This window comes from Hyla sarda, chromosome 1 (assembly GCF_029499605.1).
Source record: "Hyla sarda isolate aHylSar1 chromosome 1, aHylSar1.hap1, whole genome shotgun sequence".
Lineage (NCBI taxonomy): Eukaryota > Metazoa > Chordata > Amphibia > Anura > Hylidae > Hyla > Hyla sarda.
Window position 1 is genome coordinate 365,177,836 of NC_079189.1, and position 14,436 is coordinate 365,192,271.

The 14,436-nt window shown below is 41.2% G+C and overlaps 1 protein-coding gene across 2 annotated transcripts in view; it reads left to right on the forward strand.

Moving 5' to 3' along the window:
- The window catches only part of SMC5 (structural maintenance of chromosomes 5), a 166,249-nt gene that overhangs the window by 804 nt on the left and 151,009 nt on the right, over positions 1–14,436 (forward strand). For both annotated transcript variants that reach the window (XM_056523070.1, XM_056523071.1), the window contains exons 2-3: positions 8,588–8,729; positions 11,175–11,227. In XM_056523070.1, the coding sequence (XP_056379045.1) occupies positions 8,588–8,729; positions 11,175–11,227 (195 nt within the window). The remainder of the gene's footprint in view (positions 1–8,587; positions 8,730–11,174; positions 11,228–14,436) is intronic.

The following is a 14,436-nucleotide window of genomic DNA, read 5'->3' on the forward strand; positions in this document are numbered from 1 at the left end:
TATACAGAGATGGGTGAGCATATGCAGCAGAGAGGATGGAGAGTGGTAGAAGCTCGGAGAGGCGGCTCCTGTCTCCATTGCACAGGTGCATATTTGCAAAGCCTCAAGCCTACAATGGGACCGCAGATTGAATAATACATCATTTTACCTGGGTTCTTCCACACTTTAACCCTGTTAGTTTAAAGGGGCCCCTAAACATCTTGTCCCCTATCCAAGGATCTGATCATGGGGGCCCCACCCTTGGGACCCCCGCGACTTCCCTCCAGCACCTGGCATTCGTTTAGAACGCTGGCTGCGGCACGGGAGGCTTATGGCGTCAAGGTCACGACCCCTCAATGCAAGTCTATGGGAGGGGGTGGGGTGGCTGTCACGCCCCCCTCCCATATACTTGCATTAAAGGACACCTGCAGCAAAATACACTTATCCCCTATCCACAGGATAAGGGATAAGTGTCTGATTGCGGGGGGGTCTGACCGCTGGGGCCCCCGCAATATCCTGAACGGGGTCCCAGCATTGCAGTGCTGTGTGCTGGGTAATACGCAGAGCGCCGACCTCACTGAGCTCTGGGGACACGCCCATATACAGCTCTATGGGGGAGGCACGAATGCTGCCTCTCCCATAGAGATACATAGAGGAAGCGTGTCGGCTGCGGCGTCATGTTGCGGCCGGCACACCTCCTGCTCGGGAGAGAGAGAGCTGGGGTATCATGCAGGAGATTCTGGGGTGTCCCAGCGTCGGACCCCCGTGGTCAGACACTTTTTCCCTATCCTGTGTGTAAGTTTAAAGGGGTACTCCGTTACCTTGCTGTTGGAGCTCCGCTTTCCAGCATCCAGAAGTTATTGTTCCGAACGATGTGTGTGCGGGCTTCCGTGTTCAGGGGAAAACCCCTCGTGACGTCACGCCCACCCCCTCAACGAAAGTCTATGGGAAGAGGGTATCGTTGTAATCGTATAGGACTACAAAATAAAGATAAGGTGTCATTTTTACAGAAAAGTGCACTGTTTAATAACAGAAGCCCCTAAAAGTTACAAAATAACCTTTTTGTTTCAATTTCACCCCACAAATTTTTTTTTTGGGGGTTTCGCTGAAATTTTTGTAATGAAATGATTGATGTCATTATAAAGTAAAATTGGTGGTGCAATATGCAAGCCTCATATGGATTTGTAGGTGGAAAATTGAAAGCGTTATGATTTGTAGAAGGGGAGGAGGAAAAAAACTTGCAAAAGTGCAAAATAGAAAAAAGTTGTTTTTTAACGACCAAGGATATGTATACACTTCCTTGTGCTGTTAACGGGGTTTGGTGCAGGCTCCCGACTCAAGCCCGCGCCATACCGGCCGGCCCTCAGTTGACTCTTGTAGCTGAGGGCCGGCATTAATAGCTGACATGCGGCTATCGCCGGCTATTAACCCTTTAGATCGTCGCTGTCAAAGCTGACAGCAGCATCTAAAGAACCCTGTAAACACTCCCTGGTGGTCCAGTGGGGTGGTTTTGAACCCCCTTCCCCCCTGCACCTTGCTGGTCCCGACTCTCCCATTGATAAAGCCTGGCAGGACCAGGGTTTATCAGTGGCGTGCAGATCACACAGATCAATGTGGTTCTATGGAACCTCATTGATCTGTTTGGTGAATCTAATGATTCTTCCTAAAAGTCCCCTAAGGGGACTAATAAAGTGTAAAAAATAAATAAATAAAACACATTAACCCCTTATTAAAAGTTTAAAACACTCCCTTTTTCCAGATTCCATATGAAAAATATAAAAACATAATAAAAATAAACGTGGTATCGCCACGTAAATGTCTGAACTATAAAAATATAATGTTAATTAAACCACATGGTCAATGGCATATACGTAAAAAATACCAAAGTCCAAAATTGTGTATTTTTGCGTATTTATAAAAATCAGAACAAAAAGTCCCATCAAAACAAAAAATGATACTGATGAAAACTTCAGATCATGGCCCAAAAATTAGCCCTCATACATCACTGTATATGGAAAAATAAAAAAGTTATAAGGGTCAGAAGAGGACCATTTTAAACATACAAAGTTTGGTGCATGTAATTATAATTTTTTCTAATTGGTAAAATAAAGAAAAACGTAGAGTTGGAAGACCCCACATATATTTATTTCTGAATTCGCTGTAAATTTTGTGGTGAAATGATTGATGTAATTACAAAGTATAATTGGTGGAGCAAAAAATAAGCGTTCATATGAGTCTGTAGGTGCAAAATTGAAAGCGTTATGATTTTTAGGTGATGAGGAAAAAACTAAAGTGGAAAAACCTGTGGTCCTTAAAGGGGTTATCCAGGAAAAAACTTTTTTTTTACATAAATCAACTGGCTCCAGAAAGTTACAGATTTGTAAATTACTTCTATTCAAAAATCTTAATCCTTTCAGTACTTATGAGCTTCTGAATTTAAGGTTGTTCTTTTCTGTCTAAGTGCTCTCTGATGATACCTGTCTCGGGAACCGCCCAGAGTAGAAGCAAATCCCCATAGCAAACCTCTTCTACTCTGTGCAGTTCCTGAGACAGAGATGTCAGCAGAGAGCACTGTTGCCAGACAGAAAACAACAACTTAACTTCAGCAGTTGATAATTATTGAAAGGATTAAGATTTTTTTAATAGAAGTAATTTACAAATCTGTTTAACTTTCTGGAGCCAGTTGATATATCTAAAAAAAGTTTTTGCCTGGAGTACCCCTTTAACTCCTTAACCCCTTAAAGGGGTATTACAGGAAAAAACTTTGTTTTTTTTATATATATATATATATATAACAAAGTTTTTTCCTGTAATACCCCTTTAAGGGGTTAAGGAGTTAAAGGGGTATTCCAGGCAAAAACTTTTTTTAGATATATCAACTGGCTCCAGAAAGTTAAACAGATTTGTAAATTACTTCTATTAAAAAATCTTAATCCTTTCAGTACTTATGAGCTTCTGAAGTTAAGGTTGTTCTTTTCTGTCTATGTCCTCTCTGATGACACGTGTCTCGGGAACCGCCCAGTTTAGAAGAGGTTTGCTATGGGAATTTGCTTCTAAACTGGGCACTTCCTGAGACACGTGTCATCAGAGAGGACTTAGACAGAAAATAACAACCTTAACTTCAGCAGCTCATAAGTACTGAAAGGATTAAGATTTTTTAATTGAAGTAATTTACAAATCTGTTTAACTTTCTGGAGCCAGTTGATATATAAAAAAAAAGTTTTTTCCTGGATAACCCCTTTTAAGAGCAGGTGAACTGACTGTCAGTTTCCTTGTAGATGTAGACAGCCGTTTTCCAAACACTTGTGTAAAACCTAGCTGGCTTCCGCATTACGTGATTTATTCACAAGTGCATGTCTCAAAATAAAATGAGGACTTCAATGGCTTGCCTTTTAACTCCTTAACCCCTTAAGGACGCAGGACGTAAATGTACGTCCTGGTGCGGTGGTACTTAACGCACCAGGACGTACATTTACGTCCTAAGCATAACCGCGGGCATCGGAGCGATGCCCGTGTCATGCGCGGCTGATCCCGGCTGCTGATCGCAGCCAGGGACCCGCCGGCAATGGCCGACGCCCGCGATCTCGCGGGCGTCCGCCATTAACCCCTCAGGTGCCGGGATCAATACAGATCCCGGCATCTGCGGCAGTGCGCGATTTGAATGAATGATCGGATCGCTGCGGGGATCCGATCATTCATAACGCCGCACGGAGGTCCCCTCTCCTTCCTCCGTGCGGCTCCCGGCGTCTCCTGCTCTGGTCTGTGATCGAGCAGACCAGAGCAGAAGATGACCGATAATACTGATCTGTTCTATGTCCTATACATAGAACAGATCAGTATTAGCAATCATGGTATTGCTATGAATAGTCCCCTATGGGGACTATTCAAGTGTAAAAAAAAAAAATGTAAAAAAATGTAAAAGTAAAAGTAAAAAAAAAGTGAAAAATCCCCTCCCCTAATAAAAAAGTTAAACGTCCGTTTTTTCCTATTTTACCCCCAAAAAGCGTAACATTTTTTTTTTTATTGACATATTTGGTATCGCCACGTGCGTAAATGTCCGAACTATTAAAATAAAATGTTAATGATCCCGTACGGTTAACGGCGTGAACGAAAAAAAATAAAAAAAGTCCAAAATTCCTACTTTTTTAATACATTTTATTAAAAAAAAATTATAAAAAATGTATTAAAAGTTTTTTATATGCAAATGTGGTATCAAAAAAAGTACAGATCATGGCGCAAAAAATGAGCCCCCATACCGCCGCTTATACGGAAAAATAAAAAAGTTATAGGTCATCAAAATAAAGGGATTATAAACGTACTAATTTGGTTAAAAAGTTTGTGATTCTTTTTAAGCGCAACAATAATAGAAAAGTATATAATAATGGGTATCATTTTAATCGTATTGACCCTCAGAATAAAGAACACATGTCATTTTTACCATAAATTGTACGACGTGAAAACGAAACCTTCCAAAATTAGCAAAATTGCGTTTTTCGTTTTAATTTCCCCACAAAAATAGTGTTTTTTGGTTGCGCCATACATTTTATGATATAATGAGTGATGTCATTACAAAGGACAACTGGGGAGGTTTGCCGTACATTTTATGGTGAAATGAGAGGTTTCAATACAAAGTACAATTCGTCACGCAAAAAAACAAGCCCTCATACTAGTCTGTGGATGAAAATATAAAAGAGTTATGATTTTTAGAAGGCGAGGAGGAAAAAATGAAAACGTAAAAATTAAATTGTCTGAGTCCTTAAGGCCAAAATGGGCTGAGTCCTTAAGGGGTTAAGGACCAAGCCCATTTTAACCTTATGGACAAGGCCAATTTTATTTTTGCATTTTCGTTTTTCCACCTCGCCTTCTAAAATCCATAACTCTGTTATATTTCCATCTACAGACCCATATAAGGGCTTGTTTTTTTGCGTGACGAATTGTACTTTGTATTGAAACCTCTCATTTCACCATAAAATGTACGGCAAACCTCCCCAAATTTTTTTTTTGTGAGGAAATTTAAATGAAATCCACAATTTTGCACATTTTGGAGGGTTTTGTTTTCACACTGTACACTTTACGATAAAACTGACTTGTGTTCTTTATTCTCTGGGTCAAAATGATTAAAATGATACCCATGGCTAGATACTCTTATATTTTTGTACCGCTTACAAAAAATCAAAAACTTTTTGTACAAAATCAGTAATCTAAAATCGCTCTGTTTTGACCACCTATAACTTTTCATTTTTCCATATATAGGGCAGTATGAGGGCTCATTTTTTGCGCCGTCAACTGTACTTGCGCCACATTTGCATATATAAAACTTTTTGAGATCCTTTTTTTTTTTATTTATTTTTTTTTTCGTGACAAAAAAGCAGCATTTTTGAACTTTATTTTTTTTTACGTCTACGCCATTCACCGTACGGGATAATTAACATTATATTTTGATTGGACATTTACGCACGCGGCTATTCTAAATATGTTTATTAAAAAAAATGTTTACGCTTTTTGGGGGTAAAATGGGAAATACGGACAATTTTCATTTTTATTGGGGGAGGGGATTTTTTCACTTTTTTTTTTTTTTTTTACACTTTTTATGTACCCATAGGGGACTATCTATAGCAATCCTTTGATTGCGAATACTGTTAAGTGCTATGTATAGGACATAGCACTGATCAGTGTTATCGGTGATCTTCTGCTCGATCTCAGACCAGAGCAGAAGACCCCAAGAGACGGCCGGAGCCAGGTGAGGGAACCTCCGGCCGCCTGGCTGGATGATCGGATCGCTGCGGCAGCGCTGCAGGCGATCCGATCATCCATTCAAAGTATCTGAGGCATCTGAGGGGTTAATGGCGGACATCACATTACCGGCGGGTCCCCAGCTGCTGCTAGCAGCTGGAACTTGCCATGTATGACGCGAGCACCGTTCTGATGCCCGCGGTCATACACAGAACGTAAATGTACGTCCTGGTGCGTGAAGTCCCGCCAAACCAGGACATACCGTATTTATTGGGGTATACCACGCACCGGCCTATAACACGCACCCTCATTTTACCAAGGATATTTGGGTAAAAAAAAGTTTTTTACCCAAATATCCATGGTAAAATGAGGGTGCGTGTGTGCACGTGTATACCCCGATAAACCCCCAGGAAAGGCAGGGGGAGAGAGGCCGTCGCTGCCCGCTTCTCTCCCCCTGCCTTTCCTGGGGTCTAGAGCCCTGCTGCCGGCCCTTCTCTCCCCCTGGCTATCGGCGCGCTGCCCATTCTGTCCCCCTGACTATCGGTGCCGGCGCCCCATTGCCGGCGCCGATAGCCAGGGGGAGAAAAGTGGCACTGACAGCCAGGGGGAGAGAAGGGGCAGCGGCACCCATTGCCGGCGCCGCTGCCCCGTTGCCTCCCCCCATCCCCGGTGGCATAATTACATGTCGCTGGGGTCGGGTCCGCGCTGCTTCAGGCCTCCGGCGTGCGTCCCCTGCGTCGCTGCTATGCGCTGCGCGGCGCATGACGTCAGTGCTTCCGGCACCAATAGTCAGGGGGACAGAACGGGCAGCGGTGCCGATAGCCAGGGGGAGAGAAGGGCCGGCAGCAGGGCTCTAGACCCCAGGAAAGGCAGGGGGAGAGAAGCCGGCAGCGACGGCCTCTCTCCCCCTGCCTTTCCTGGGGGTGTATCAGCGTATAACACGCACATAGACTTTAGGCTAAAAGTTATACGCCGATAAGTACGGTACATTTATGTCCGTTGTCGTTAAGGAGTTAAAAGCCACACTAGCTATAAGCTAGCGATAATTGTAATAAATTTGGCTACATGGCCATGCCTACACCTGTAGCATGCAGTGTACAGTTAGGAGAGAAAAAAACACACACATTTTTTACTTAAAGGGGTACTCCACTGGAAGACATTTTCTTTTAAATCAGCTTATGCCAGAAAGGTAAACAGATTTGTAAATTACTTCTATTAAAAAATCCCAATACTTCCAGTACTTATCAGCTGCTGTATAATACACAGGAAGTTCTTTTCTTTTTGAATTTCCTTTCTGCCTGACCACAAGTGCTCTCTGCTGACACCTCTATCCATGTCAGGAACTGTCTAGAGCAAGAGAGGATTGCTATGGGGATTTGCTCTTACTCTGGACAGTTCCTAAAATGGACAGAGGTGTCAGCAGAGTGCACTGTGGTCAGGCAGAAAGGAAATTCAGCTGCTGATAAGTACTAGAAGGACTGGGATTTTTTTTAACTGAAGTAATTTACAAATCTGGGTGCAAATTAGAAAAATGTGTGCAGCTCACAACCAGGTATTCGAGGTTATTGTGGTTAAAGGATTGATCCCCACCAATCCCAATGGGTAAAAACTAAAACAAAGATTAACCACACCTCAAGAATACTAGGGTAGTATTCTTGAGGTGTGGTTAATCTTTGTTTTAATTTACAAATCAGTTTTAATTTACAAATCAGTTTAACTTTCTGGCACCAGTTGACTTAAAAGAAAATGTTTTCCAGTGGAGTACCCCTTTAAACCAAGCCTTTGTTTAAAGAGGCTTTCCATGAACATAGGCTTTATTTTTTTACTCCAGGTGCAAAAAAAAACAACAAAACCTTTGCATATTTACCTAATTTGCGGCCCTGGCGCTGCCGCTATGTCGTTCTTTTTGGTTATACAACCGCAACTGTTATTTATTTATTTTTTTTTATATTCTCAAAAGGTATGTTCACACTAAAGGATCTCTGTCTAGTGTACAAGTTTCACAGTGTGAATGGGTCAACGAAAGACCCATTCACACCAGTGTTAGATTCGTGCTGAGGATACCAGTTCTAAGCACTGACGTGAAGCAGCCTGGGGGAAAGGGCTGCAACGATTAATCAATATTATCAACAAAAATCGATAATGGAAATCGTTGTCTTTTGTACCTGCCCTAGCAGCATATAAAAAGAATTATGTATCCGGAATAGCCCTCTAACTATATATTAAACTGGAGTTGTGTACACAGTGTAGCTCGCCGTTCTATGCTTATTTTAATGTCCATGGGAGTTATGCAATCTGCTTCCCGACCACCCAGACACCCGTAAACAGATAAGCAGTGTTGGGGAGCCTTTCTTTTTAGGTAATGTAGTAGAAAAATATATAACGGGAATGTATCATCAGTATCTCCCGCACTAACTTGTTGGTACAGGCTTGTAGTGTGGGTTACACTGATTATAATGATCCTTACCTATCTCCGATCTGTGGCACTGTTCGCCTGTTATGCTTCTGATTCGGGTAGTAGGCATGGTGCATGGGCAATGCTTCACAAGACCTTAAAGGGATATTTCATCAGTTTCACCTGTAGTACCAGCCTGTACCCACAGGTGTGTGCGGGTGACACTGATGTCAGATTCCCTTTAAGGCCAATGGCATGGTTGAATTCTGAGAGATCTGAAAAGGATTTGTCGATTTCACAGTATGGCATCTCATCCTGTCTTTGACTATAACATTGTATGTCTACGGGTTTTAGCCATCTGCGTGTAACTAGTAAATATCTGGAAAGTGGTTATGCCTGGAACTTGCATCATTAGGAAAACTATTTGTAGTTCCATTTAGTAAATGTGAGCAGAATTTAACTAGTACTTTTCTATTTTAGGACTTATGATATGTGTGAGGTTTTTCCTGGTCCTCACTTAAACATGATTGTTGGTGCCAATGGAACAGGAAAGTCAAGCATTGTCTGTGCCATTTGCCTGGGACTAGCAGGGAAGACCTCTTTTATTGGCAGAGCGGATAAGGTATTGTAACATTTTTGTAACTTTAGGATCACGCTTGCCTCTGAGTTTACACTAGGAGTCTCTATTGCACATACTGTTGGAGTTACAGGAAAAAAAATAGTGCTGCGTGTTGTGCTATTTTTTCCAATGAATGTTGAATGACATGACAGAAACCCAACTGACTCCCATTACAGTGATCCCTCAACTACAATGGTCTCAGGTTACAATATTTTTAATGTACAATAAATAGTCTTTTTAGGACCATTGTAACTTGAAACCAGACTCAACATAGAATGCTACCGACAGTCCAGATCTGTGAAATGTGTCAATGGCTGGAAGAACACCTGTATTCCTGAACTGCACTGACTGGCTGTCTGGTACAGGGAGGTACTACATGTTCTGTGCTACTCTTCACCTGTACTAGGGTTCCAGATAGCCAGGTAGCTTATTTTATGGACACCAAGATGAGTGGCTCCATTTTACTTTTTTCAGACATTGAGGGAGAATCTAAAACTGTGTAGAGGAAGAGTGGTGCTGTTGCTCATAGCAACCAATCAGAATGCTTCCTTTTTTTTTTTTTTTTAAATGCCTCTGAAACAAGAAAGAAGCAATCTGATTGGTTGCCATGGGCAACTGCACCACTCTTCCCCTACACAGGACCCTGAAAAAGCTCCTGTCCTACATAGACAGTGATTTACAGCTTCCAGCTGCTTTTTCTTACTTTTACTTGGAACCAATTAATATTGTAATGTAAGGAACCACTGTATAGTCTGTCTGGTCCATCCAGCACCATTGGAGTCCGTGACAGATCCAACTCTGACATTGTTTTTGGTAATGCAATAGAAATGTGAAAAGCTAGGTGTGAGCTAGAGAAAAGTTTTTTTTATGTTTTTTGACAAAAAAAAGTCACCAGCTGATGATTGAGATTCAGATTTGGCAATTCATACTGTAAATTCAACCAAGCCTTAAAGGGATACTTTGGTGGAAGACAATTTTTTTAAAAATCAACTGGTGCCAGAAAACTGATTTGTAAATTACTTCTATTTAAAAATCTTAATCCTTCCAGTATTTATCAGCTGCTGTATACTAAAGAGGAAGTTGTATTTCTTTCTGGAGTTCTTTTTAGTCTGACCACAGTGCTCTCTACTGACACCTCTGTCCGTATCAGGAACTGTCCAGAGCAGGAGAGGTTTGCTGTGGTGATTTGCTTGCATTCTGGACAGATCCTTATATGGACAGAGGTGAGAGCACTGTGGTCAGACTGGAAATAATTCCAGAAAGAAATACATCTTCCTGTGGAGTACAGAGCAGCTGATAAGTACTGGAAGGATTAACATTTTTATATAGAAATAAATTACAAATCTGTTTAACTTTCTGGCACCAGTTAAAGGCAAAATGTGCAATGCATCTGCAGTAAAATCTTTCATAATAATTAGATCTTAAATGACATACAAGAATATGAGCATAGCAAATACAAAGGTTATCATTGGTTTTACACAGCTTTTTTTTTTTGTGGTAAAAAGTCTCAAATTTTGGTGCAACGGAATTAAGTCGCCAAATGTTGCACAACAAGTTACCATAGAAAATTGTGTACTATAGTAAAATGTCAGGAGATGTGTACCTGTGCAAAATGTATTAAATTCCCTTAGACCATTTATCATATTTGGTGCATGTACACATTAGCACCAGCACAAAAATTGTTTGCCTACACAAACTGTGGTAAGTTGCCCCCAGGAATCTTATTTATTATTGCCACTAATATAAAGAAACATACCCGAAGTTTGGCAGTAGATATAGCAAATAATGTGAAAACAGTAGAGCATTTCTACTAATCTGCTAATGTTTGTAAAGCAATGTTTTACACTAGGATGTTTTCTTGATATCTGATGATATTTGGATCAATAGCTCAATGTGATTCATTTTTCATGTAATATATTAATAACATTTTTCTTCTTTTGCTGCTCTGTGTATATTTGAATGTGTTGGCAGAATAGATGTGATCTTTGTTTCCCCATTTGATTGTTTTTAATTAACACCGTGTGTGTGTGAGGTTCTTATGTGTGTATAAGGATATATATATCTGGTTGGAACCATTTGGCTATGTTACTATGACTATGGACATGGGGGGAGATTTATCAAAACCTGTGCAGAGGAAGAGTGGTGCAGTTGCCCATAGCAACCAATCAGATTGCTTCTTTCATTTACCACAGGCCTCTAAAGAGGCCTGTGGAAAATGAAAGAAGCAATCTGATTGGTTGCTATGGGCAACTGCACCACTCTTCCTCTGCACAGGTTTTGATAAATCTCCCCCATGGTGTCCAAAACGCGTTAGTATTGCTTTTATATGACTTTGTATGCTCAAAAAGAAATAACGTAATATTGGGACTATCACCTTGTGAGTCGGATCTTCTGTGAATTGCAGAGTGTTACTCCATTTTTGTTGCTACAACTATTTTTGTCTTTCAGGTTGGTTTTTATGTGAAGCGTGGATGCCAAAAGGGTTCAGTCGAGCTTGAATTGTAAGCATTACAATTGTCTCTTAATTGTCTTTACAGTTGTCTTTCTCTCCCACAAGATCCACAGCTACTTCAACCAGCTGAACTGCAGAGGTGTAGGGAGTTGACCCCCCCTACACACACTTTAAAATGAAATTTAGGCTATCAATTTCAAAAGTTCAAATAAGCCCTTGCCAACTGGAACATTTATGACATTTTGACAGGATGTGCCATAAATATCTGAAAAATGTGGGTCCTGCATCTGTCTTGAGATTAAGGGCCTCCAGGCTCCCTCTGATTTGTTTGCAGTAACAGGAGGAGGTCAGCTAAATACTGTGTAACTGGCAGTTTTGCTTTTTGTAACTATGATAGACATGAATTGGAGTCATTTAAAAAGGACTTGTGGCCAACCCCCAAGAATTAAAATTTTACTATCAGTAGGGTACCCTGATCACACCTTATTACAGTTTCTTGATACACCCTTCTGTTCCTGAGATTTTTTTTGTCTGACCATTCAGGGAATAAGATGGGAGTAAATTTAATTTTAATAATATGAATGAATATCATGCAATAGGAGGAATTATAAAGTCAGGGGGTATGATGTCCTTGATGTAACCCCACAAAAAGGAAGGTGTTAGAGGAGGCGAGTGCAGCATTCGTGAATAACACAACAGACCCCTTCCTTGCAAATTCCAACATGCAAAAAGCTTTTTCTTGCTTCAATGCTGCCATCTTATGTCACCCTTTGGAAGCACATTTTAAATCCGGCTCTTGAAACTGAAAGCTGTGCTGTAATTGGTAGCAATGGGCAACTTAGCCAGTTTTGCTTATATTTTCAGTCACTGGCTATTTACCTCTGATGTTACTTTAAAGGGGTTTTCCCAACTCCTCACATGGCTTTTTCTGGCCACCTCCAGCCTGTTTGCGGCCACCAAAGCCGTAAGCAGCTAAAGAGGGTAGGATACAAAATTGACTTTAACTGCGGGAGTTACATAAACATTGTAATTCGAGGGGCTGCGCTAACTGCGTAACTCCCATTAATGTTAAAGAGGAGCTTTGATGTTTCACTTCTTATTCCCTATCCACAGTATAAGAGATAAGTGTCTGATGGCATGAGGTCGGATCCCTGAGACCCCCGGCGATTTCCTGCCTGGCGCTCCAGCTCTCCTCATGCACAGAGCGGTGTCAACCACTCCAAGGAGCGATGGTCGACTTCCCCCCTCCATGCATCTTTTTTAATTCTGTTAGTGGTTTTAGAATTAGATTTTCTGCTTCAGCCACAACTAAAATAACATTTTACTGATTTTGCTACTAGAGGAAGTACATTGCTCAGGTGATGTACGTAAACTGTCAATATGGTATTAACCCCTTAAGGACCCATGACGCATCGGTACGTCATGATTCCGCTCCTGTTCTATAACGCAGGGCCACCCGTGGCTAATAGCACGCAGCACTATTAACCCTTTGAAAGCCGCGTCTAAAGTGAAAGTAAAACCATGCCGTTGAGCTCAAGGAGCTGTTCGGGATCACCGCGGTGAAATCACAGCATCCCGAACAGCTTACAAGACAGCCGGAGGATCCCTACCTGCCTCCATGCTGTCCGATCGCCGAATGACTGCTCAGTGCCTGAGATCCAGGTAGAGCAGTCAAGCGGCAGAATCATCGATCAGTGGTTTCTTATGAGAAACCAGTGATCAATATAAAAGATCAGTGTGTGCAGTGTTATAGGTCCCTATGGGAGCTATAACACTGCAAAAAAAAGTGAAAAAAAAATAAAGTGAATAAAGATCATTTAACCCCTCCCCTAATAAAAGTTTGAATCACCCCCCTTTCCCATAAAAAAAAGTGTAAATAAAAATAAACGTGGTATCGCCGCGTGCGGAAATGTCCAAATTATAAAAAATATATTGTTAATTAAACCACACGGTCAATGGCATATGCGCAAAAAAATTCCAAAATCCAAAATAGTGCATATCAATGCAATAAGTCCTATCAATGCAAAAATGGTACCGCTAAAAACTTCAGATCACGGCGCATAAAATTAGCCCTCATACCGCCCCATACGCGGAAAAATTAAAAAAGTTATAGGGGTCAGAAGATGACAAGTTTAAAAGTATAAATTTTCGTGCATGTAGTTATGATTTTTTCCAGAAGTACGACAATCAAACCTACATAAGTAGGGTATCATTTTAATTGTATGGACCTACAGAATAAAGATAAGGTGTCATTTTTACCGAAAAATTTACTGTGTAGAAACGGAAGCCCCAAAAGTTACAAAATGGCGTGTTTTTTTTTTTCAATTTTGTGTCACGATTTTTTTTCCATTTCGCCGTCGATTTTTGGGTAAAATGACTGAGGTCATTACAAAGTAGAATTGGTGGTGCAAAAAATAAACCACCATATGGATTTTTAGGTGCAAAATTGAAAGAGTTATGATTTTTAAAGTTAAGGAGGAAAAAACGAAAATGCAAAAACGGAAAAACCCCGGGTCCTTAAGGGGTTAATTAGACCTGATGCAGGATTATTATGTATTCTGATTTATCACCTAGACATAGACATGGGGATAAAACAAAAATGTAAATGTACAGTACCTTCAGTAAGACAGCCCTTTAGACGCAATTCCTAATAGTCAAAGGAGTACTCCAGTGGAAAAAAATTGTTTCTCTATCGGCTCCATTGGGGGACACAGACCTTGGGTATATGCTGTTGTCGCTAGGAGGCTTGACACTATGGGAACAAAAAAAGTCGGCCCAGCAGAATATACCTGCCTACAGGCCCTAAGCTAATCAGTTTTAGCTTAGTGTCTATAAGAGGCAGACGCTGGTCTGGTGTTCTCCAGACCCTGCCAATCCTTTTCTTATTTTTTTTTAAGATTAGGGATGTTTAGTTAGAATTTCTCTCCCTTTTCTTTCCTTATTTTCAGGTGGGGTCTCAGGAACATAGCGTTCACTGTTTCCCCATTTGTGATAGAGGGGGCACAGGCATTGTGGATGTACTGTCAATCTCCTGTCACCAATGGTCAGCGCCTGGAGTTTTACCTAATGGGTCAGGTCCCCCTCTTTCCCTGCTCGTCTCGCTGTTACAGCCCGGCATGATGCAGGTGACTAAAGCTGACTGAAGACTTCATTAGGTAAGTTCTACAGACAAGGTGAGTATTTCCCCCCTCTTTTTTTCAGGTTTCAAGACTCTCAACAGCTGGAGACCCCCTTTTCTCAGCCCACTCCTCTTTATTT